Source organism: Populus trichocarpa, chromosome 1, assembly GCF_000002775.5.
Source record: "Populus trichocarpa isolate Nisqually-1 chromosome 1, P.trichocarpa_v4.1, whole genome shotgun sequence".
NCBI classification, from domain to species: Eukaryota; Viridiplantae; Streptophyta; class Magnoliopsida; order Malpighiales; family Salicaceae; genus Populus; species Populus trichocarpa.
Genome location: NC_037285.2, coordinates 12,473,858 through 12,497,363, shown reverse-complemented (window position 1 = coordinate 12,497,363; position 23,506 = coordinate 12,473,858). Strand labels below are relative to the sequence as shown.

The following is a 23,506-nucleotide window of genomic DNA, read 5'->3' as shown; positions in this document are numbered from 1 at the left end:
TTCAAAGTTTGTTTTTAAAGCTATGGGATGTATATTTCAGTTCCTTTTCCACTGGTGTTTGATGTGAAATTCTTATGCTCGACTTTAAGAGGATTGTGAGCTACAATTTGTTATTGCATCTAATCTTCTGGTGATGATTTGTCAAGCTTTGGACAATTATAGGGGTTGTCTCTCCCGGTTGAGCAGATGGAAATTTGGAGTGGTGCCCTCTGCATTAGTTTGAGTGATACAGAGATGGGAGGGCAACCTCTGGGTCAAATTTATGAGAAAAAAAATAACGCAATGAGAGAGAGAAAATAGAAGATGATGTTAGGCCTGTAGCTGCTTCTTGTGTTGCGGTGAATACCGATGCCTCATCAAAAGATATCAGCTATGGACAGTCGTATGGACTATGGAGCATTAGTTTCTGCTATCAGCATGTATTTAGAACACCAGGAAAGAAAATGTTCAAAGAGAAGGAATATTAGGAAAGTATATTCCCTGTCCCTGTATTTCCCTTTTTTGAGGGGGTAGACATATTGTTCAACTATCTATTTTTTTTATTATTATCATTAACTAGATTAATTCCACGGGCTCTGAAATTAACGATTATATAAGCCTCCAGCGGTCATAAGAGAACTCGAACTCGTAATTATTTAGAAGCAAATTCAAGAACTGGCCAGCTAAACTACCCCTCATGGTTACTATCTTGTATTTTATAATCCAGCAATACAGCAAACTCTGGTTTGTTTATGTAATGCCCGATCAAGCAATGCAATGCCATGAGCCAACTCTTGTGTAGATTTGGGCAAGACAATGCATGGAAGTGTATCACTTCTGGGTTGGAGACCATCTCTGTCCCTCTCCCTCACAAATCACAGGCTCGCACCCTGTCTTCAACTTGATTGGCTAGTGGCTACAGGGAATTCATTTTGTTTTCGATGTGTGTGCTCTAAGCTCCATTTACCTCCAATTCTTCAGTTTCTCTGGGCTTCACCAGCCAGAAATTCTTTACAGTGGTTCATTTTACTGTACTACTGGGCCGATGTGCATAATGGAAAATAACCATTTTTAACCTTCGTTCTGTACTTTTCGTTGTTCGGATAGTTGAAGTTACACCTAAAAACTGTCATCCGTGGTAGATAAGTTTGTTCTTAGGTTTAAGCTGGAGGTTGAATCAAATTTTTTTTAATGCAACTAATAAAATCAAAGAAAAAAAAAAGCTTAATCATGTAGATCCAAATGACACCTGGATGCCTAGTAATAATTTGGATTTGAATTAAAAGAATATTCAAGATGACCACCAACGAACCCGTGATACATTGTTTTAAGATATATGATAAGAAATAAAATTGAAAATGAGCGGTTTTAATTGAGTTTTCACTATCAATTTATTTATGATAAGAAATAAAATTGAAAATGAGCGGTTTTAATTGAGTTTTCACTATCAATTTATTATTGTCATATCATAAACATAATAATTCAACAATATAAATTGTTAAAATTCAATTATAAAATTATAATATTATTTAAAAACCATGTTAAAATAACTATTTTAGTAAAAAGGCTTTTTTTAAAAGAAGAAGAAGAAGGGGTCCAGTCCATGGCCTAGACCTGGATGCCTAGCCTTGCTTCTTCTTCTCCTTTCTTTTTTTTTTTTTTTTATTATTTTTGTTTTATTAATGGGGTTATTTGCTTACCTAGTTTTCAGCAGCATTAGTGGCCAGAAAGAACAAAAAATCGAGTTTGTGATTTTGCAATAAAACAATTCATTTTTCAACCAAATTCTCACCTCAAAATATTTGAGAAACAAACTACAAACCTTAATAAATCCTCAAATGCCCTTGAATTTGGCCTAGAATATGCAATCACACCAAAACAAAAGTTGGAGAGTTGAAACAAATTATAAATAATAAATTTATAGTGTAGTGTACAATATGATTTAGGATGGTGGTTCAAATTTTAAAGTGTTTTTATTTAGGAATATATTAAAATAAAGTTTATTTATTTATTTAAAATTTAATTTAATTTCAACACATCAAAACGATTTGGAAACATTAAAAAAATTATTTTAAATAAAAAAATAAATCAAAATTTAAGGAAAGGAGCCTTAAAAGTACTCACCCATGCGATTTAGTTTTTTACTTGATAATTGTATAATGTTGAAAATATTTATCTAATGTCCATTTCAGTGACAAGGCACCCATCCGTCGTTGGATTCTAGCTTGGCCCGTTAGATCCATGTTTCAAAGTTAAAAAAAAAACAGAGATAACTATGATAGAAATGCATCTGTTTGTAGAGATGGAAACAAGATTAGGTTATTTTCTTTGTTTTAAGAACAAATTTTAGCCATTTTTTCATCCCTATGAACGTAAAGAATTTGAAGGATAAAGAAAAAGACATAATTGAGTAAATTTTTTTTCACGAATACTCTTTTGAATATTTTTTTATTGTGTGTGTGTACATAAAAGTTTTTTTTTTCCATTTCATCAAAACAATATGGAAAAATAAATTGTACAAGTTAAATAATAAATCATTTTATACAATTTAATAATTTATAAAAATTAAGAAATAAATGAATTAGAGTAAATATTTTTTATGAATTGGATAAAATTAATTAACCAAATAGTGTTTTTTTAATTAAAAAGTAAGAAATTTCTATGAATGAGTGATTTTTTTAATATTATGAAAGAAAATGAATATCAATGTAAAAAATTAATATAATAATTAAAGTATGCATAATGCAAAGAAATAAAAATTCGCCATGTTTTCAAGGAAATTGGATTTAATGATGAAGATGAGACGATTGAATGATAACAAACAATGTGTATTTGCGATGAAATTATTATGATGCACTTCTAACTATGTTGGATATTAACTTTGTGTTTTTGTTAATATTTTATTAGACATGTGATTGGTTTAATTATTTATTTTATTATTAAATATATCTGAAGAAATAATTTATTGATTAAGTAAACTATAATTTAATTATTTTAGCTTATAAATGAATTATATATCTTTGATAATTACAAATATTTTTTTAAATAATTTTGATGAGTGAATAAATTACTATTTTAATTCGATTAAAAGATTAATAGTTATTATAAACTAAAGTAGAAACCATAATCTATTCATTGTTCCAAACATTTCAAATTTAAATGATGAAAACGTATGTAAAGTGTTTGGATTGGAGATGGTTTTGAGTTTTTTTTTAGAGTCCATACAAAAAACATGTATTTTTAGCTTTTAAAAATATGATTTATACTTTAAAAAAATTATACATTTAAAGAAAAATCATTACACCTCCAAGCCAAACACACGCATATATTCAAATATAAAACACAACTCCATCTTGATCTCTTGTTCCCTTTTCTTTTTCTTTTTTTTTGTTTCAACTGTTTTTATCTTTTTTTTATCCCAATCAAACAGTAATTAAAAGGCAAGAAAAAAGTTAATTATAACGTAATTCTTATAACTCAATAAGAAAGCATTTAATTTCTATTTCTTAAAATTTTTATATGTTTTAATTACTCTCTCCATGAAGCCCATATTCTTTTCCTATTTATTTTGTCTTCGTAAAACAGGGGAAGAAGAAAGCAAGTAGAAAATTTGATTAGGAGTGAACTTATTTTTGAAATAAAAAAAAAACACTACAGGATTGATCAAAGCTGGTCAATAAAATCATAGTTTTGAAACTCGACCCGGAGCTGAAACCGGGCTGGGTTGATAAAAAATAGGATAAGCCATGACCCAACCGACCTGGAAAAACCCGGTCAAAAAACCGGTTGCAACCCGTTGACCTTTTTTTTTTTTACTAAAACGACGTTGTTTTGAATTTTTTTTAAAATAAGGATTGACCCGGCCAACCCGGTGACCCAGTCAAAACCCGGAACCCGAAACCTGAATCTTGAACCGGACCGAATTTAAAAACTATGAATGAAACTACCTGTTATATATAATATTATTCTAGGAATTGGTAAATTAGTCTTATAAATTAGGAGACTAAGCTACAGAAAAGGAAAAGCATAGCTTGAAGGTAGGTGGAGCCATCCCTCCTCGCTCCATGCAATCTCAAGAACCAACTGTAGATTATAAAGCTGCCTTCATATCTGGGTGTGCTTAGAAAAACCATAGGTTAAGATAATATTCTTTTTAATTTCAACATTTATACAAGCATAAATGCTGAAGTCTGAATAATCATTGCATAGAATTTTGGGCATATGACTAATACACTGAACGTTTTTTACTGGGCAACCTTCTCTTGTTTTATTGGATGAAGAACAAGGCTGCTTTTGCTGACTGCATGGCCCTCCTTGTCAAGAGGGTGGGCCGTCAAATTCATTAGAGGTAGGGCAAAAAGTGCAAAGCTGTGGAACCACCAGGGCAAATTTGATGAAGATTAAAAGTTCAAACTTAGCGGATGATACCGGGTCATAGTTAGGTTTGCTTTCTTCTCACGATTATTAAAGTTGTTTTTTAATTTACATTATTTTTTAAAATATTTTATTTAAAAATATATAATAATATTTTTTTTATTTTTTAAAATCTATTCTTAATATCAGCACACCCTTTAAAATCATAAAAAAATAACTTAAAAAAATTAAAAATATTTTTTAAACACAAAAACAAATAAATTATCATTATCGTCTCCCGTAATCATCCTATATCATGTCATCATGGAACATGATAAGTATATATCTTGAAAAAAAGCTTGTTATAGAAACACTTGGATCTCGATCTTTAATCTAAGATCTTAAAAAATCAGTAATCAAGTTTACTAGCATCCATTTTGGAATTCAAAACATACATGAACTGTGGCTCGTGACTTGCTGGCCCTTGCTTGATGTAGACATTGCATGATTTATAATTAATTGTATAAAATTTGACCAAACCATGTCATTGTCTACGCAACATCTACATGATCCTTCTTGGCAAGACAATCCCAGCCTTCCAACCTCATCAGCATCGCCCACATAATCTTTCCTCCTTGAGATTAATTAATTTTTAGATATAATTAAGCACAATACCCGATTAGCATCATCCATAATCACTCGCTTAAGATTAATTTTTATGGATTAATTAAAACTAAGTCTTTGCCCATCAAATCTTTGAAAAACGATTCACTTAAATCATAATGAAGGGAGCAGATTCAACTGCTAACAAACAAGGCTAGGCCTTCGAGAGTAGCTAGCTAGGTAGCCATTAGAGAAGAGTTTACCTTAACAATCCATTTGAAAGTGAGACCAAGTAAAAGGTTGTTTTCATTCCAAGCATCAATGTACAGATCCCATTTGCGTCCTTTTCTCATGCTCGCATTTCTTCTCCCTTATCTCTCTCGCTCGCTGTCGAAAATACACAAAAGAAAAAGGCAAGCGTTTGGTCCCATACACGACCGGATATGGAACAGAGCGATAAGACAAGCAGTTTGATACATGTTGTAGTGTCCTGTCAAGGGATTTGGAGGCGTCGGAGGAGAGTGATGATTTGTGCTGCGCTGGGCCATCAAGAGAAGAAGCAAAATTGGATAAGAACAGCCAATTGTTTAGGGTTTCTGCTAAAACAGTGAAATAAAAAATTATTTGAATTGTATCCACTGGTCTAGTATAGACAGACAGGTACTAACTACCTCGCAACAGTGAGTCAGCTGATTCATGAGCTGAGCACACTTGTTTAATCCAATCCACATCTCAGTTTTCGGATAGATATAACTTAATGGACGGCGCAAGAAACTCGAGGCAGCATGGGTTCTGCTTGTGTTTGAGTCTTCCTATATGAAATCCACCTTTTCTTCTTCCTCCTTCTCCTTTTGTTTTTTCTTTTGTGCTTGTCTCTTTTCTACTTTGGCAGTGGTACAAATTCTGCATTGAGCACTGAAATTAAAGTCTAGAGTGAAAAAAATAAAATAGAATGATAAAACTGTTTCAATTACTGTGATGTTAGATTCAGTGTCCTTGTGGACTGAAAAAATGACGTTGGGTTTGGATTTGGGTTTGTCCTTTTTTTTTTTTTTCATTTTATGTTTGTATTTATAATGTTTTAATATTGTAATTTGTTTTAGCTTGTGTATTTGTCGGGTATTTTTAGAATTATTGTAATGATAGCGGTTCAAAATGTTTTTCACTTAAAAATACAATGAAATAAAGTTTTTTTTATTTTTTTAAAATTATTTTTTACATCAGCACCTTAAAATGATCTGAATATATAAAAAAATTATTTTAAATAAAATTTGTTAAAATAATTCTCCTGCATTGAATTGCTACTAAATTTTACAAAATGAAATTTGATTTTAGCGATTTGAAAAAACCAAAACAAAAGGAGCCAACATTGACACGGGAAACAAAATACAACTTTGTTTTCACCTTGGTGTGAAAAACTATAGTTTGGTCTTTGTAATTTTTTTCTTTTCATTTTAGTCCCTACTTTTTAATTTCACATTTAAGTATTAAATTTTATTTATTTTATGTTTTAATCCCTTGACTCTCGTGACCACCTAGAAAATCAATCTTGGTGTTATTAAATTATTCTCAATGAAAAAAGTATTGTTGAGATAATTTTGAATTTCTATCTTGTCACTAAATAAATTTAAAAAGTTTGTTACGTGATACATTTATAAACAAAAGATTTATCATGAATTCTTTTCAGTGTTGATAAGTGCATCCATAATTTTGAAACTCGATCTAGAACTAGAACTTGACCGAATTTAAGAAAAAAATAGATAAAGGCAAGACCCAGGGTGGTTTGGTAAGACCTAGTAAAAAACCAGGTTGTAATCCGTTGACTTTTGTTTTACCAAAACGACGTCGTTTTTATTTATAAAAAAAAGAAATTGACTTGGACGACCCGGTGATCCGGTCAAAATCTAGAACCCGGATCTTGAATCGGGTCAGGTTTTAAAATTATGATCGCAGCTTAAAAAAAATAAAAGAAAAATTGGATACCTTTTAGAAATGAACAATATGTGTATTTTTGTTTTAAGAAGGATTTGAAGGCACAATTTGCATTTATCCACTCAATCCAATCCTAACATTTAAAGAAACGGTGTCGCATGAAGAAAACACAAAGGAAGTACTGTTTTTGGATATTTATTAAAAATAAGCTAATTAAAATGATATTAATTGTTTAAAGGTACAGATATTTGGCAATTTCAGCACAACTGTATGTGTATACGTTATCTATACATCCACTCTATATCATATCGTGGATACATATACTACACGTGTACTTAATAATTGCGAGTAGATAAATCCCTTTTATCCTTAAAAAAAACAAAAAACATTTTATCTTTATCTCTTTCAGTTTCTAATTTATGGAATTCCATAACGCCGTTCGAAAGGGTCCGTCTGTTGCACGACCAGCAATTAATACCATCTCATCCTTTCTTAATTTGTTGTCCGAACAATATCTAATACACCGTTTGGAATTAAAGTTAAATCCCTTTTTTTTAATATATATAATTGTTTTCTTGTTTTAAATTATTTTTTAATATTTTAAGATTATTTTAATGTGCTAATATCAGAAATAAATTTTAAAAAATAAAAATATATATTATTTCAATATATTTTCAAATGAAATACACTTTGAAAAACAATATTAGAATTTTTATTTTTTTCTCAAAAAAAATATATTTAAATTTATAAATTATTTTCACATTGAGTTTTATATTATCATAAAATACACTTAATAATTTATTTTATTGTGAAGAGGTTCATGCATAACTAAAATTAATTATAATTTGGTAAAGAGTTGTATTTAAAACTTTCATTATTCATGCACTAGAGTTTTTTTTGTTTAATTTGAGGATAAAATGGATATTTAAACAACTTGAGTGTTAAAAGACTTAACCCTTTGTATTCAAATAAATTTAATATATTCTCATGAATGGACTTTTAAATTCTAAATTTAAAAAATAAAAATAAAAAGCCTTTTTAACCATTAAACCAATCATACTATATTTACATTATTTTACAAGATACGAGTAAAATCACTTTAATGAAAAGGAAATAAAAAGATTACAAGTCATATCTTTGTACATTATATTATTTTTCTTAGTTAAAGAAATGTAGACCGTAATTATGAGACAAGACTGGTATGATAGAGTGGTATTTATGTAAATCAAAGAAAAGATGAGGGTCTTGTATTGAAGAGCAACGTCAACACGAAATAGATAGTTTTTTTTTCCTACCATCTTCCTACATTATTATTCAGTCGTGTACCAGAACCAGTAATGGCAATACAGACTTGAATTTGAAGTTTTTGAACAATTAGAAGCAATCGGCGTTACAAACAAAATTTGACCTCTCAAATGGCAACACTCTCTCATTCAGACCTATAAATGCATCAAGAGACACTCGTTACGAAACAAAGCAGAAGAAGCAGAGGAGACAAAGGAGACGAAGGAAGAAGACATATTATCTCTTCTGGTTTCACACCTCTCTTTGATCCTTCAATCCATAAAAAACAACGACAAATCCAAAGGAAAACGCAATCTCAATCAAACCCACAAAACCAACCTCTTCTTCAAATCCAAATCCCACCACCAACATCACCAAACCCACCACTATTGACCCACCAACCTGACTTTCAATCTTACCATGAACAAGAACAAACCTTGTTCAGTAATCCTTCAGCAACACAACAACCCCTTATCTCAACACCCCACAAGAGGCTAACAATTATGGCTCAATCACCACCTTCTTCTACCTCTCACTCCCCTACACTCTCCTCTCTCCATGGCAACCCTAGCCAGTCAAATTCTCATAAAAAAACAATCTGGAACACTATTACCATCCCACTGACTACTAAATTATCTATCAAGACTCTAGCTCAAAAAGTCCTTTTCCATTTCAGCCATGCTCGTCTGCTTTGTGTACATTTGACGGTTTTGATTCTTATTGTTTTGCCTTCTTTTTACTTCTTTCTATCAAATCATCGTCGCTTGTTTATCATAAATTTGCTTTTCATTCTTGCTTTCTCAATTACCCTTTTAGCATGTCTCAATCTTGTGCTTCCTCGCTTGCCTTCTCTTCGTTTACTTGTAGCTCGTTCATTGCCAAATAAATTCAAGCCAACACCTTTACCTACAAAGGCTACGAAACCTGTGGTTTGGTCAATTGGGTCTAAGCCAAAAATACAAAACAAGCCATATTCAGGGTCATGGGTTCAGGGTTATAGTAATGGTGATGTTTATGAGGGTGAATTTCATAAAGGGAAGTGTTCAGGGAGTGGGGTTTACTACTATTATATGAGTGGGAGATATGAGGGTGATTGGGTAGATGAGAAGTATGATGGCTATGGAGTTGAAACATGGGCTAAAGGGAGCAGATATAGAGGGCAGTATAGGCAGGGTTTAAGGCATGGAATTGGGGTTTATAGGTTTTATACAGGTGATGTTTATGCTGGTGAGTGGTGTAATGGGCAGTGTCATGGGTGTGGTATTCATACTTGCGAGGATGGTAGCAAGTATATTGGGGAGTTCAAGTGGGGTGTCAAGCATGGTCTTGGTCATTACCATTTCAGGTAAATTTTGATCTTTGAATCTTTGGATATCTTGATTTGATAGCTAACGTTGGATTTTATAGTTTTATTCCCTTTGGTATGTTGTCACTCGTCTATGATTGAATTTAGCTGATTTAAATTGCATACATGCTGGGTGTTTATGTGGAATTTAACTTGAGCAAGCACATATTATCGGACTGTTGTGTTTTTGCTCTAGGTTATTTTTTTGTTTGATCATTGAGTTGTTCAATTAAGGAGTTTTTGGCCGCTTGTTTTATTTTGCTGTTATAGAATTTTGAATCTGGTCCTAAACTCTCCTTTTGCTCTTCTTTGGGGTTGCTGTATCTCTGCTTTTGGTTTTCTTAGATGCAGAATCCTTAGGCACTAACAATTAGCTTGCTACATGTATAGGTGGGACTTAGGGGCTAATTAAGAGGATGTATCTCAATTTAGATGATTCCATTCTCAAAATCCATGGATGGACTGAAGGATAATTGAGGTTGAAAGAACTTGTTTTGTTCAGAGCTGCAGAAGTAGGATGTTAAAGAGTTCAATTCAAACAATAAAGTTTTCAGAGGCTAAAAACTAGAATATGCGATTCAATTTAATTTCCATTTCACGGTCAAACAATTCCTTTTTCTTGAATCCTATACTTTCCACAAAAATGATTTTGAAATTCTAAAATGAAAAATAATTTAGTTATTAGTGTAATGCCTTGATGTGTAACTTTTTCCTATTGTTTACAATTGAACCTACAGCCACCATTGTTGTATTGCATGAGAGCAATCACTGGTTTACATTTAAGAAATATAATAACCTGGTTTCTCTGCTCTTTTATTACACACAGAAATGGGGACACATATTCTGGGGAATATTTTGCAGATAAGATGCATGGTTTTGGAGTCTATCAGTTTGGAAATGGACATCGGTATGAAGGAGCATGGCATGAGGGAAGGAGGCAAGGGCTTGGCATGTACACTTTCAGAAATGGAGAAACACAATCTGGTCACTGGCAAAATGGGATTCTTGATGTATCCACTGTAGAGAATGGCAAACCTGAGTCTCCAAATGCTATTAGTCATCCTAAAGTTGTTAATGCTGTCCAGGTAAACACATGTTTTGCCTTTTGGTCAAGGATGCTTCGTTAAGATTCTCTAGATGAAACAAAAACCATATTAACAAAAAATATTCAGTTTAGAGAATGTAGCGTTTGCAACTTGAGTTGGCATGTAGAATAAAATACTGGATACAATAAGCTGTATTTAAGTCTTGACATCTATGCAAGTTATAATAGGATTGGCCATCAACAGTCAGCTGTTAATTTGGTCAATGTGATCCATGGGACCGATAAGATTGCAGGTCATATGATATGGTGTTTGTGTATTGTACAAAACATGTAAATTATGGAATTCTCCAAGACTTGAACCCTGTGTGCAAGTTCTGCTTTTGATGAACCTTAACTAGTTCCCTTTTATGGCTTTTTTTGGGTAGCAGATTGCTTTGGTTTTTCTTTAGAAAGTAACTTCCAAAGTTTGTTGTATGATTTAACTTGTTGGAAGTGTCTAAGGATAGTGCATTTGCACCAGCTGCAAGCACTCTGTGAGTCACGAGCCATAACCTGAGAAGAATACTTTAAGAAATTAGATGCTCCTGGGGTATTGCTCCCACACTTGCATAAAAATGGGACAGGCAATGATAACTGCTAACAGGTTCCACTTTTATTTGAGTTGAGGAGAATTGCATCAGGAGTACTTAATAATCTCTCACATATTTAGAGTTCCTTGTGCCTTTTGATCTCATTCTACCTGACATTTTCGTCTTGGATGATGGGGCTCTTCTCTGAAGTCTGCCGAATACTGAACAATTTAGTTACATATTGATAAACTATATACTACCTGTATCTTTGAACGAATTACTATTCTCTTTCTTACTTTTACTGTGGTAAATACAGGAAGCAAAGCGAGCTGCTGAGAAAGCATGTGATGCAGCAAGGATAGAGGAGAGGGTGAACAAAACTATTGCATATGCTAACAAAGCAGCCAATGCTGCAAGAGTTGCAGCAGTTAAGGCCGTCCAAAGACAAATGCACCACCAGAACAGTGATGATGTACCAACTCCTTTTGTTTAATCTTAAAGGGTTTTGGGGCTTCTTCAGAATCATGCATCTGCTATCGGTTGAATACCACAGCATAACGTTCTGATGAGAACTGAAAAGGAACAAGGAAATGCTGCAAAACAACATTTTTGCTGCTACTTTTGCAGTTGCGTCAAATTTTGAGTGGGAATATTTTCAATCATGTTTTAATGTATGATACAGGTGGTTGGTACCTGCTTGGAACCACATTTTAGTCACCGGAAGAGATGGCTGATTGAGGAGCAAGACGGGGACCCCCACTTCCTAATGGTCTCGATACTTTGTATCTACGTTGGTAGAGTCTTATGAATGTTGTTGTTGTTTATCATTTAATTTCCTGTTATGATAAAAAGTATTTGGTACCTACGTGGAACCACATTCAGCAAGTAGAGGCTATGACTGATTGAGGAGCAAGATGGATTCTACCTTTTCCTATTGGCCTCGATACTATGTACATAGGTTGAGTGGGTTGTTTAAGATTGAAGGTTGTGTAATAGGCTTACAAGTCAAGTATGGCAATACCATTGATCACAGGGTGTGCCTAAACCTTTTAACTTGTAAATGTAATTGGTTGTATCTGTACTTCCTGCACGGAATGATGCAGCCGTATTATGAGTGGTTTATACGAGAAGTTGAAGCACCCACCTTCTCTGGAGAATTTGATCCATAATTTCTGTTATATTTTATTTTATGCCAGTATATTTGCGTATCAAAAGTTAAGTACGGGGAACCGAGGTGCTTTGCTGGCTGAATTCTGCTTTTGAGGGTTGATATTTCATACAGATTTTTCCCAGAAGACCATTAGAGATTTCTACTAGATCCCTGGGAAATGATTTCATTTTCCCACAAACTATTCGGTGTCTCATTTATCTCGAGAAGGATTTCATATATCCAATCACCTTTAAGAACACAGCAAAGAAGCAAACCATATGTATATCTTGCAACAAAGCGTCCTTGCGGTTTTGACCTGCACCGTTATAAGCTGCAGGTGAGTGGCAGCCGGCAGGCACTCTAAACAGAAAGGACCAAATAAAACTAGCAACTCAAACAATATTCTCTAGTTGCACTACCAGCGTAAATAGCATTGAAATGCTTAAAAGAAACATCCCAACGCAAAATTGTAAAGGAGCTAAGCAGCCAAGTATGAGGGCAAGGGAAAAATGGATACGGACAGATTAATCAGAACGCAAAAATCTTAAACAAAATCTTCACGGGATATATTCCAGTGCCTAACCAGCAAACAGTACCAGTCCATAATGGGAAGGGTGCAAATGGATAGAAAATCCTCAAAAACATTTTCCAAGCAGTCTGTATCTAAGACAACAATGCAGATAGCCTAAAGACAATAGAGTGGATTCTTGACAGCAGCTCAGCTCTCAGTTTGCTCCCTCAGCCTGCGAATTGTGCTCCTCACTGTCACAGCACTGGCAGTGTTCAATGTGTAGGCACCACCTGCTTTGACTTTCCCACAGTCCTTGCATCCCCAAATCCCAACAGCCTTCCTCTTCACAGCATACTGCAGATGTGGATGAGATTATAAGACAACCATCACGTAACACACGACAGAAGGAACAATATTCACAGATTCACACACACAAACACAAAACCTGTCAGCCTTCGTATTAAAAAGGATTGACATGGTTATAAACAGCTTACCTTCCCACAAAATTCACAGAAAAACTTGCTGTGCTGACTAACCTCCATCTTTTTTATCTGCTTACGCAGACTGGCACCATAACGGGTACCTGCATCAAGAAACAAGTTTAAACATTAGAAATTTTCAGTCTAAGAACCTAAACTTTGAATCAAACATAAGATACAATGCTAGGAATCAGATTCTTCCTATGTAGTATGGCATTATGAAGCAATGCCACGCGAGTGTACAAGTTAAAGCTTCTTGACTATAATTACAAGCTCAAACATGCAGTTTGTTGAATACAAGTATATTTGGACGAGTAATAGATTGTTTGAAGTGATGGATAGACACAGACCATATTTTCCAACAATCCCGGCCTTCTTAGTTCTCTTAGTCTGCAACCAAAATAAAAAGAAGCACAATTTGAAACATTTATCTCTGAAAATCGAAGTATCAAATGCAAAATGCATTAATCTTTACAAGTGATTCAAAATCGTAGAATCAGAAACTTCTAAGCACCAACCAAGATCCCAAAAATATATGGTAATTAAAAATCACTTGTAAGATCAGAAAAACTACAATCACAAGCACATAAAAAAAATCATAAAATTCAATCATACCAAAAATTTCTGAATGTTTAAACTTACTAAATCAAGAAAATTAATTACAGTCCTCAAATCCCAACCATAAAACAATCTTTACAAAGACAAAAGAAAAAACCTGTTTTATTTTAGAAACCGTTTCCATGGAAACAACGTAATGCATAAGAAAACTACACATGCAGATCGAGACAGGCAGAGTACCATGGTGGTCGCCTTGAAGGATCTCTGGGTTGTGAACTGGAAAGAAGCAGCAGCAGCACCTGGAGGGTTTCTTTTCTTCCGATTTATAAACCTTCAAGTTACCGAATGGGCTGAGAATTAAAATCCCATTTGGGCTCACATCCGTTTGTGTGGTGGTTTTTTTTTCTACCTTCAATTTTGGAAGGATGAGTCGGGACACAAATACTTGAATTTGAGGTAAATATGTTTTTTTTTAAAGAAAAACTAAGTGTTTTTTTAATTTAATAAATATTATATTTATTATTTTCAAATTTTTAAAAATAATTTTAATGTGTAGATGTTAAAAATAAATAAAAATTTATTTTAATATATTTTTAATTTAAAAAATACTTTTTAAAAAAGCATTACTAAACACATATTTATATACTATTTGGAAGTATGATGACTTTTATCTTTGAGTATTTTTTAAAAATAATTTTTTTAAAAAAAATATTAAATTAATATTCTTAATTATTTTGATACGTTGATTTTAAAAATAAAAAAAAATTATGTGATGTATTTTTAAATAAAAAATACTTTTAAAAATATATTAAATCACAATATAAAAAATATAATTAATTAATTTTGAATTGCATGTTTGTTTTTGTGGTATAACGATGTTTTTAAAAGTTTTAAATTTTTTTATTTTAAATTATTATTTTTTAGTTTTTTTTTATTTTAATATATTGATATTAAAAAAAAATATTTTAAAAAATAAACAAGAAATAAATGGAAAGCTGTGTCTCCTTGCTTTCACCCAAAATTGCCATGTCCTTTAGTGGCCGATAGGCTTACCATCGGACATGCTGTTACACAACACTTGTAAAGTAATTTGCAAATAAAAATCAGGAATTCAAATAATAGACACTGAAAAGCAGGCCTTCTCTTCGATTTAACATGGACCAGCTAAATGTTGGCCCATTAACCCAATGCGAGGCCTACTTTTAACCTATTATGAGGCCCATCAGTCTTTGATAACACTGATCCTGCTTAATCTTCTGCTGTTCTACCATTTTGCTTTTTAAATGTTTTTGAAATTGTGGTTTGTTTGTTTTTAAAATTATTTTTATTTAAAAATATATAAAATAATGTTTTTTTTTTTTAAAAAAAATTATTTTTGACATCAAGTCATTAAAATGATATGAAAACACCAAAAAAATATTAATTTGAAGCAAAGAAAAAAAAAATTTAAATTTTTTCAAAAATACTTTTAAAACACAAAAACAAACATGACCTAATGTTAAATACATCATGGGATATAAAGCTTTTGTGTTCATTGCTTGTTTTTTTGTAAAATCAAGAACCATCCTGTTGTCATAATGTTTTTTTCTTACATCACAATAATATTATAAGAAGTAAATCATAACAAACCGTAAAATTAAATTTTAAAACAATTTAATATTAAAATGATAAATTTTAAAAAATAAATTCAGTGACCAGATTGAAAAACTATTAAAATGATTTAAAAAAAGCGTTGTTGGAATCCATAATACACTAAAAGTCTTGGTGGATAATGGATTGCTTAATAAAATCAGCACACCTCTTAGATTTCTTTATAATTTTGATTTTAATTTTAATGGGAAACCTAAAATGGCCAATAAAAACGTTACGTTCGTCAGGTCCAAGTAACGAGTGGGTTAGGCCAGCCCATGCCATTTCATTCTCTCAAAGTCAACGTTAGAGGCAAACCCATTAGCATTTGCCATTGACAAGAAAACAAAGTAATAATAATAGTATAAAAAAAACCTTAAAACAACAACGAAATAAGTAGCGGCACAAAGACAAAACATAAAAAGAAATACAGAAACTGTCTGTGTTGAGGTTTTTGAGAGAAACTGTGAAACCTTTGATCTTGGTCTCCTAGATCGATTTCATTATCTACATTCTGACAAGGATTCCAAATTCCGCGAATTTGAATTTTTATCCTTTTTTAATTCAATTCAAGATTCGTAGCGCACACAATTTAGCTACCAATTGCAATCGTAGGCATTTGTGTAAATAGATTCGAGATTCAATTCAATTTTTTAGTGCGGCATTGTATTGTTTCAGAGAGATTATTCTGCATTTGTAAATACTATCGGATTTGATTAGATTTCGAGCTCATTTTCGTCATTCGAGCTTGATTCTTGAATCATTTTTTTCATGTCTATTGGGAATTATTGAATTATAGGCAGAGATGGATCCTTTATCGTCCATCAGTGAAGAGCTAGCAGAGATCAATGGGCAGGTCGCCGATATTTTTCGAGCTTTATCGTAAGATTTTCTCTTTACTTCTCTTTCTTTGTTTCGTTACAGTATCATCCATTTTAATGTAATTGGATTTGTGGAAGATTGTTTATTTGATTAAAGTTTTAGGTTTTATTTACATTGCCATTTCTTGATCATCTAGCTTTAGTTTTTGAAATTATCAAGTTAATGAACGCTGAAATATAAGATTTGCATGTTCGTCAATGAATTATTTGGCATTCGAAGCTGTAGATTTATTTGATTTGTTTATGAGTTAATTTTGTTGGTTTATTGATGTTGATTTTATAGAAAATTGGCAAGCCATAGGTCGTTATTGTTGGGCTAGCATGAATTGGATAGTTAAATGCAATGCGTGTTTGTGTTGTTGTTGCAGAAAGGGATTCCAGAATTTGGAGAAGATTAAGGATGCCAATAGACAGAGTAGGCAGTTGGACGAACTTACGGGGAAGATGCGGGAGTGTAAGAGGTATTCAGAAATTGAACCTCCTCTCTCTTTTCGAATGCATGTTATTAGTGTGCATTTAACAGTTCAGCATTGGCTGAATACACTTTCAAATTCAATATTGAATGAATACACTACAGTATGTGGCTGGGAAAAAAACACTTACCTAAGTGCAAAACATTTACTTTATGGATGACCAATCGTGAAAAGTATATTTTATTTTCTTTGTTTATTATGTAACATTCACGCTCTGTTTCTTGGAAAAAGAAAACGATGTTTTACACAGGGCTGTTATTACATCAGTTGTACTATATGTTTTCCTGGATTCTGTGAGAATTAGATGGTAAATTTAAGGGGTCTGGGAGTCTCTCTGACCAACTATAGAATTTTATTTACTGGTATTCCTTTTCTCAGGGTTCCTATCCATATATCTTCAACCTTTTTCTATGCTGAAACTCGAATTCTTTTACAGTCAACTCCATTTCTGCTATCATAGTTTCACATTATAGGATGAATATTAAGCTCATAGATAAAGCAATGATTGTAAACCCTATGGACTGAGTTTCTAAGACTTTGATATGTTTGGGAATCTTAAAGTCTATAGAGCAAGTATCTACAATCTGGACATCTCATACAATACAGTCAGGTTAATAGGAGATATACTGCTGACACTGTAATTTTACTTTTTTTATCTGTTCTCTTTCATTCATATTCAATTAGAATTAGAATCATAATAATGTCCTCCTGTTTTCCAGGCTTATCAAAGAGTTTGACAGAGAAGTGAAGGATATGGAGAGTAGAAATGATCCAGACACCAACAAAATGTTGAATGAGAAAAAGCAATCAATGGTGGGCTTTTGATTTATCAAGAGCTTGATGCTCTATGTTATTGCTTAATTTTTTTTTGTGTCCCTTTGCATGTCCAATGTTTTCTGAGTTTCGTTGTCATTACTATGCAGGTCAAAGAGTTGAATTCATATGTTGCTCTTAAAAAGCAGTAAGTTGATTATCTTTTTAGAAGTTTCCATCTATGTTTGTGGCACCAAGAGGTAGTGCCATGAACAAAAAATGAACTTTTGTTCTTACTGTTAAGAGGATCTAATTGGATGAACTGATGTCTTCTTTTCTCCTTGAGGTGAAGTAGGCAATGACATGTCATTTCTTCAGTTATAGGATTATGATTTTTTTCCAAGTTTCATCACTAGCTCAATTTTACTTTCTGGAGTTCATATTTTCATTTTCAGTCATCAGAAAAATCTTTGTAATTTTTTTTTTAAAAGAAACTTTACCAGGAATTTATCTGTTTGGTTAACATTTCTATCATACTTGACACCCCCTTAATCCGGAAAAGAAAAATGAAAAAGTTGAAATATGTTGATGCTTGTGGTAATTTGGCATCATCATTTGCCATAATAAATAATGCCTTCTCTTTGTTGGTGTGAGTGCGTATTTGTGTTTTTTCCTTGCACATTTCTTTTACAATCTTCAAATCTGATTGTGAGTTCATTTCAACAAGTTCAGTTTTGGTCCACAAGTGTTCTCCATGGTATGTTGACGGCTTGTTTTTCTGGTAGCTTCACATTCTTGGTGAATTCACTTAATAACTATCCACAAAATGGAAAATCATGGGATTTTGTATCAGAATGTTGAAGGGTTCTTGGAAGGATAGAACCCATACATAATGCTTTGCATTTTTCTGAATAAAATATGTTGGTAATTTGTCCTGTTAATGATTTTGTTATCCATGCAAGGATGCTTCTGTTTCCATAACATATCATACTTCTTTTTATCACATGTAGTTAATTATTTTACATGTTGCCTATAATGATTAACAATTGTTTAATAATCTGTCGCCATGCTTCTTATCCTTTGTGTTCCCCGTTTCAACATTGTTGTGTGGTGATACAGATACGCTACAAATCTTGAAAACAACAAGAGAGTTGATCTCTTTGATGGGCCTAATGAAGAGTTACATGACAACAATGTGCTGCTAGCTTCATGTAAGTTATGACCTTTTCTGTTGTATATGAATCTGTTCATTGATATACAAAGGTTTTAATTACTAAAAAATTAAGTTTTGAATTTAGGTTTTAGAAATTGTGTGATTAGCATAAATTTTTATGTTAATATTATCGTGAAGCTCTGGCAGTAAATATGCAAGTATGCACAAACACACATGCTCACTCAGCTATTCAACTGAAACAATCTTAGGTACAGAAATACCACCACTTATTTTTGGTCAACTTGTTCCATGGAAGCAAGTCAAAATGTACATGTGCTCTTGATCCATCACTAGAACTGCTTATATAAGCCTCTGTAGACAAGGGGTGCGAGTTCTTTGTATGGAGAGAGAGAGAGGCAGTGTTGCATACAAGTAACCAACCCTATTTGGTGTTTCGAAGTATTGAAGCGTGGAAGGTTTGGAAGATAGAATTTGGGAGAGATAATGAGAGCAACGCTATGTACAAGCTTCCCCTAATCATGAAAATAAGCTCCTATTTATGGCAGAAATTGGTAGATTGTTGATAATGAAAGGTGAATTAATGATAAGATGACAATCGCCTTGGTTTTTAATAAAGGGGTTTACAAAGATCACATGTTATCGATGACATATGGTTGAGTTTTGGGCTTCCTTAAGCAAGATTATCAGTGGGCTAATGAGCCTTGGTCGTAGCCCACCAATGGCACCAATCCAGTACTCCCTAAAACATCCCAAAAATCCTAGGCCCAATCAAAGATCCTGCCACAAATCCATTAATTGGGCCTATTATAGCCTGTAATGGATCTGGGTCAGATGTCCAATATTTAAAAATATTCATGTATCTACAGCCTCCAAATTGTTACCACTTCATCTAGCAATCCTGATTCCTTTTACTTTGAGTTAGATGTTGTAGTGTTGATGTCTTATTATTTACATGGGTAGAGTTGCTTGGGGAATGTGAAGTCATAGGTGAGCTAAGAAGGTGGAAATGGACCACTAAGAGGATCCATGGAGGGATAAGTGTCCCGTGCTCTCTTTCCCCACTCTCTTTGTTTCTTCTCTTTCTAAGAGATGCCATATGTCAAAACCAAGGGTGTCATATTCAACAGTGAAACCTAGCATGCCGTTCACCAAGGGGCAGGTTTTGTGTATTTGAATACAAGTATATTTGAAGGTGCAGTGCATTCACTGCAATGCCTGATAAAAGTGGAGACATACACCGCACATGTTATCATATTGAGTAGATGAATATTAACTCTCACCTTGTCTTTAATTAGTGAGAGTAGGGTTAAGTTTTCCTTTGTTTTTTTTTTCCTAATGTAAAGCAGGGTCAAGTTGGATCCATCTTTGCTGGTACCATGATAACAGTTGTGCTTCCTACATTAACCCTTTGTAGTGCATCCATCCACTCTCCATTGCGATAGAAATGTGTTAACTATCATTCATTTGGTTCTAGCCTTTTGTGGGTATAATGTTGAACTGGATTGGATGTCCCCGATTTTCACATGTTTTAAGCATGTCATCCTAAGTTTGTCCACTCCAAGCGTGAGATTTTCTATTAATTGATGACTTGCCCTAAATAGTTATCAATAAATCATTGGATCCTTTTTGAAACGGATCTTAGAAAATCTATTTTACCTGAAGAATGTGTATCATAAAAATGGTGACTAGTTTTTGATGGGAGAGTCTCCGGTAAAATGTGATAGATGATTTAGCAGAAGGTTGTGAATAAATTTGGTGCTCTTCTTGGAGATGTGCAAACTAATTGAATTTGACAGTTATGAATTTCTGATTTGATTGCTTCAGGATTTGACAGTGAAGTTTTTTTGTACTTGAGGGATAGATGGTAAAGGAAAGAAACTTCTAATGGCATGGTTAAAAAATGAGCTTGGAATTCACTATCTATAGTGTTTCTTACTACTTGTTTCACAAATAAAAATTCTTCTCTCTGTGGTGCTCCAATATACCAATTCCTTCTGTTTCTTGATCTTGTCTTGCATTTGATACAGTTAACTATTGGTGTGTTTAAATGAATGGGATAACAGACAGTATAATTTGATTTTTGTTGAACTGTCTGTAAGATAAAATCTATATTATATTTGCAGCTATGACAAACCAACAAATAATGGATCATGGAAATCAGATGATGGATGAGACTGATCAGGCAATTGAGAGGGGGAAAAAGGTTGGTTTGTATCCATTTTCTGTGACATGCTATTTTTTTTTTCCTTTTGCAATCTATGCACTTTTCAATTCTAGCCTTTTTTGGTGAAGCTAACTTACCAGTTTAGTGTCAATATCTCCTTTCCTTCTTGCATTTCTTTAATAGCTGTCAGTCTTTCTTTTGTAGCTGTCAGTATATTCTTCTTTTCTTTTGTAGCTGTCAGTATATTCTTCTTTTCTTATTCAATTTCTGTCATAGCTGTATATCCCTTGATTCTCTCTAAAGACCTCAATTATTGTCTAGGCCTAGGACTAAAAGGATCTGATTATGATGATTAGATTCCAGAATTAAGGGCTTTGCTACTTCTTGATGTATATATATATTGTAGCTCTCTTAGTGAAAAATACAGAAAACATTTCAGAATTTCTCTTGTGTTATCTTGTCATGGTATCAGAGCCAAAACTCTGAAATCAATTCATCTTGTATCTAGTTCCTTGTCTGGTTCTTCTATTCTGTTTTTCTTGGACTTGATCTCTTGGTTCTTGTTTCTAGTTAAATCATGTCTCTGGAACGATCTGAACATTTTCTTGTTCGATTTACTGGAAAGAACTATTCTGCCTGGGCTTTCCAGTTTCAGATTTTTGTCAAGGGAAAGGAATTATGGGGTCATATTGCTGGGACAGTTCCTGCACCTGACAGTGAGCAGGAGAAAGAGAAATATGTGAAATGGGAGGTGAAGGATGCTCAGATTATGTCTTGGATCCTTGGAAGTATGGAACACTCCATGCTTCTCAATCTCAAGCCTTACAAATCCTCTAGAGAGATGTGGGATTACCTGAAGAAAGTTTACAACCAAAGCAATACAGCACGAAGATTCCAATTGGAACTCGAGTTGGGTCAACTCAGTCAAGGCAGTATGTCAATACAAGAGTTTTACTCTTCCTTTGTAAATCTTTGGGCTGAGTACACAGATATTGTGTATGCAAGTGTACCTCCTGAAGGACTTATTGTTATTCAAAGTGTGCATGAGACCAGCAAACGTGATCAGTTTTTAATGAAGTTAAGGGGAGAATTTGAAGCAATCAGGTCCAACCTGATGAATAGACAACCAGTTCCTTTCTTGGATATTTGTGTAGGAGAACTTCTCAGGGAAGAACAACGGATCATTACACAGGCTGTTTTAGAGCAGAAAGCTCAAACTTCTACTCCAATTCCTGTTGCATACACTGCTCAAGGGAGGTCTAAAGGAGGTAGAAATATGTCAAATGTCCAGTGCTATAGCTGCAAAGGATTTGGGCACATTGCCACTACTTGTACTAAAAAATTCTGCAACTATTGTAAGAAAACAGGGCATATCATCAAAGACTGCTCCATCCGGCCTCCAAAGAAATCTGAAACTGCCTATAATGTCTCGGTTGGTTCCTCAAATACTCCTAGTCCTGGTCAGTCCTCTATTACCCCTGAAATGGTCCAACAAATGATAGTTTCTGCCCTTTCTGCTTTAGGCCTTTCAGGTAACCGAAATTCTATTCCTAAGCCTTGGTATTTTGATTCTGCTGCTTCCAATCACATGACCAACACTGCCTTACCTTTAAATAATGTTCAAAAATATAAAGGCAATCTTCATATTCGTACTGCCGATGGTAATCCCTTGTCTATCACAGCTGTTGGTGATATTTCAGCCCTTCTGAATACTGTCTTTGTGTCTCCTAAGCTGTCCACTAATCTTATATCTGTTGGCCAATTAGTTGACAACAATTGTGATGTTCATTTTTCCAAATCTGGTTGTTTTGTGCAGGATCAAGTGTCCGGGAAGATGATCGCGAAGGGACCTAAAGTGGGACGCCTATTTCCCTTGCTTCTATCTCCCTCTCCTATGTCAAATTATGTTGCATGTAATGTTGTTCAATGTGATAATCAGGTGTGGCATAGACGTTTAGGACATCCTAATTCTCATGTACTTCGAGTCTTGTTTAAATCTGGTTTACTAGGAAATAAAAATTCGACTTCTTCTAATAATGATATTGTTGATTGTGCATCTTGCAAACTTGGTAAAAGCAAAACACTTCCTTTTCCATTGCATAAAACCCGCACCACCAAACCTTTTGAAATCGTGCATACTGATGTATGGGGTATTGCACCTGTCATTTCTCATGAACATTACAAATACTTTGTTACATTTATAGATGATTTCACTCGTTTTACTTGGGTATATTTTCTTCGATCTAAAAGTGAGGTCTTCTTTGTGTTTAAAGCCCTTCTTGCCTTAGTTGAGACACAATTTTCTGCCAAAATCAAAATTCTGCAATCTGATTCAGGTGGTGAATATATGTCAAATGAATTTCAATTTTTTCTTCAAAGTCATGGGATCATATCACAACGTTCTTGTCCTTTCACCCCACAACAAAATGGTGTGGCTGAAAGAAAGAATCGTCATCTTCTTGACGTTGTTCGAACCCTTCTCCTTGAGTCATGTGTTCCTTCTCATTTTTGGTGTGAAGCTTTGTGTACTGCTGTTTATTTGATTAATCGATTACCATCTCCTCACTTGAACAATGATTCTCCCTACGTTCGTTTGTTTGGACATGCACCAAATTATTCCAATC

General features: G+C 33.5%; 2 protein-coding genes and 1 long non-coding RNA gene across 3 annotated transcripts; 1 reads left to right on the top strand and 2 right to left on the bottom strand.

Moving 5' to 3' along the window:
* Positions 1-5,035: 5,035 nt before the first annotated feature.
* On the bottom strand, positions 5,036-6,046 carry LOC18096767 (uncharacterized). The gene is made up of 2 exons (XR_002980136.2): positions 5,607-6,046; positions 5,036-5,474 (listed from the first exon to the last, which is right to left on the bottom strand). It is a non-coding gene; the product is annotated as an uncharacterized LOC18096767 (long non-coding RNA).
* A 2,122-nt stretch (positions 6,047-8,168) lies between these two features.
* LOC18096768 (uncharacterized) lies at positions 8,169-12,279 on the top strand. Its single transcript, XM_024583641.2, has 3 exons — positions 8,169-9,496; positions 10,323-10,581; positions 11,427-12,279. Exons 1-3 carry the CDS (start codon positions 8,313-8,315, stop codon positions 11,601-11,603), a joined length of 1,620 nt encoding a protein of 539 aa, XP_024439409.2. The 5' UTR covers positions 8,169-8,312; the 3' UTR covers positions 11,604-12,279.
* A 525-nt stretch (positions 12,280-12,804) lies between these two features.
* LOC18096769 (60S ribosomal protein L37a) lies at positions 12,805-14,205 on the bottom strand. Its single transcript, XM_006385322.3, has 4 exons — positions 14,049-14,205; positions 13,601-13,640; positions 13,266-13,354; positions 12,805-13,125 (listed from the first exon to the last, which is right to left on the bottom strand). Exons 1-4 carry the CDS (start codon positions 14,049-14,051, stop codon positions 12,979-12,981), a joined length of 279 nt encoding a protein of 92 aa, XP_006385384.1. The 5' UTR covers positions 14,052-14,205; the 3' UTR covers positions 12,805-12,978.
* Between the last annotated feature and the right edge of the window lie 9,301 nt (positions 14,206-23,506).

Bases quoted from the DNA above. Each gene is read 5' to 3' on its own strand.
- LOC18096768 (XM_024583641.2), top strand. From the start codon at position 8,313: ATGCATCAAGAGACACTCGTTACGAAACAAAGCAGAAGAAGCAGAGGA. The intron at 9,497-10,322 runs GTAAATTTTGAT...TATTACACACAG, and splicing joins CTTGGTCATTACCATTTCAG to AAATGGGGACACATATTCTG. The intron at 10,582-11,426 runs GTAAACACATGT...TGGTAAATACAG, and splicing joins AAGTTGTTAATGCTGTCCAG to GAAGCAAAGCGAGCTGCTGA.
- LOC18096769 (XM_006385322.3), bottom strand. The intron at 13,355-13,600 runs GTCTGTGTCTAT...TTCTTGATGCAG, and splicing joins CGGGATTGTTGGAAAATATG to GTACCCGTTATGGTGCCAGT. The intron at 13,126-13,265 runs GTAAGCTGTTTA...CCACATCTGCAG, and splicing joins TCTGTGAATTTTGTGGGAAG to TATGCTGTGAAGAGGAAGGC.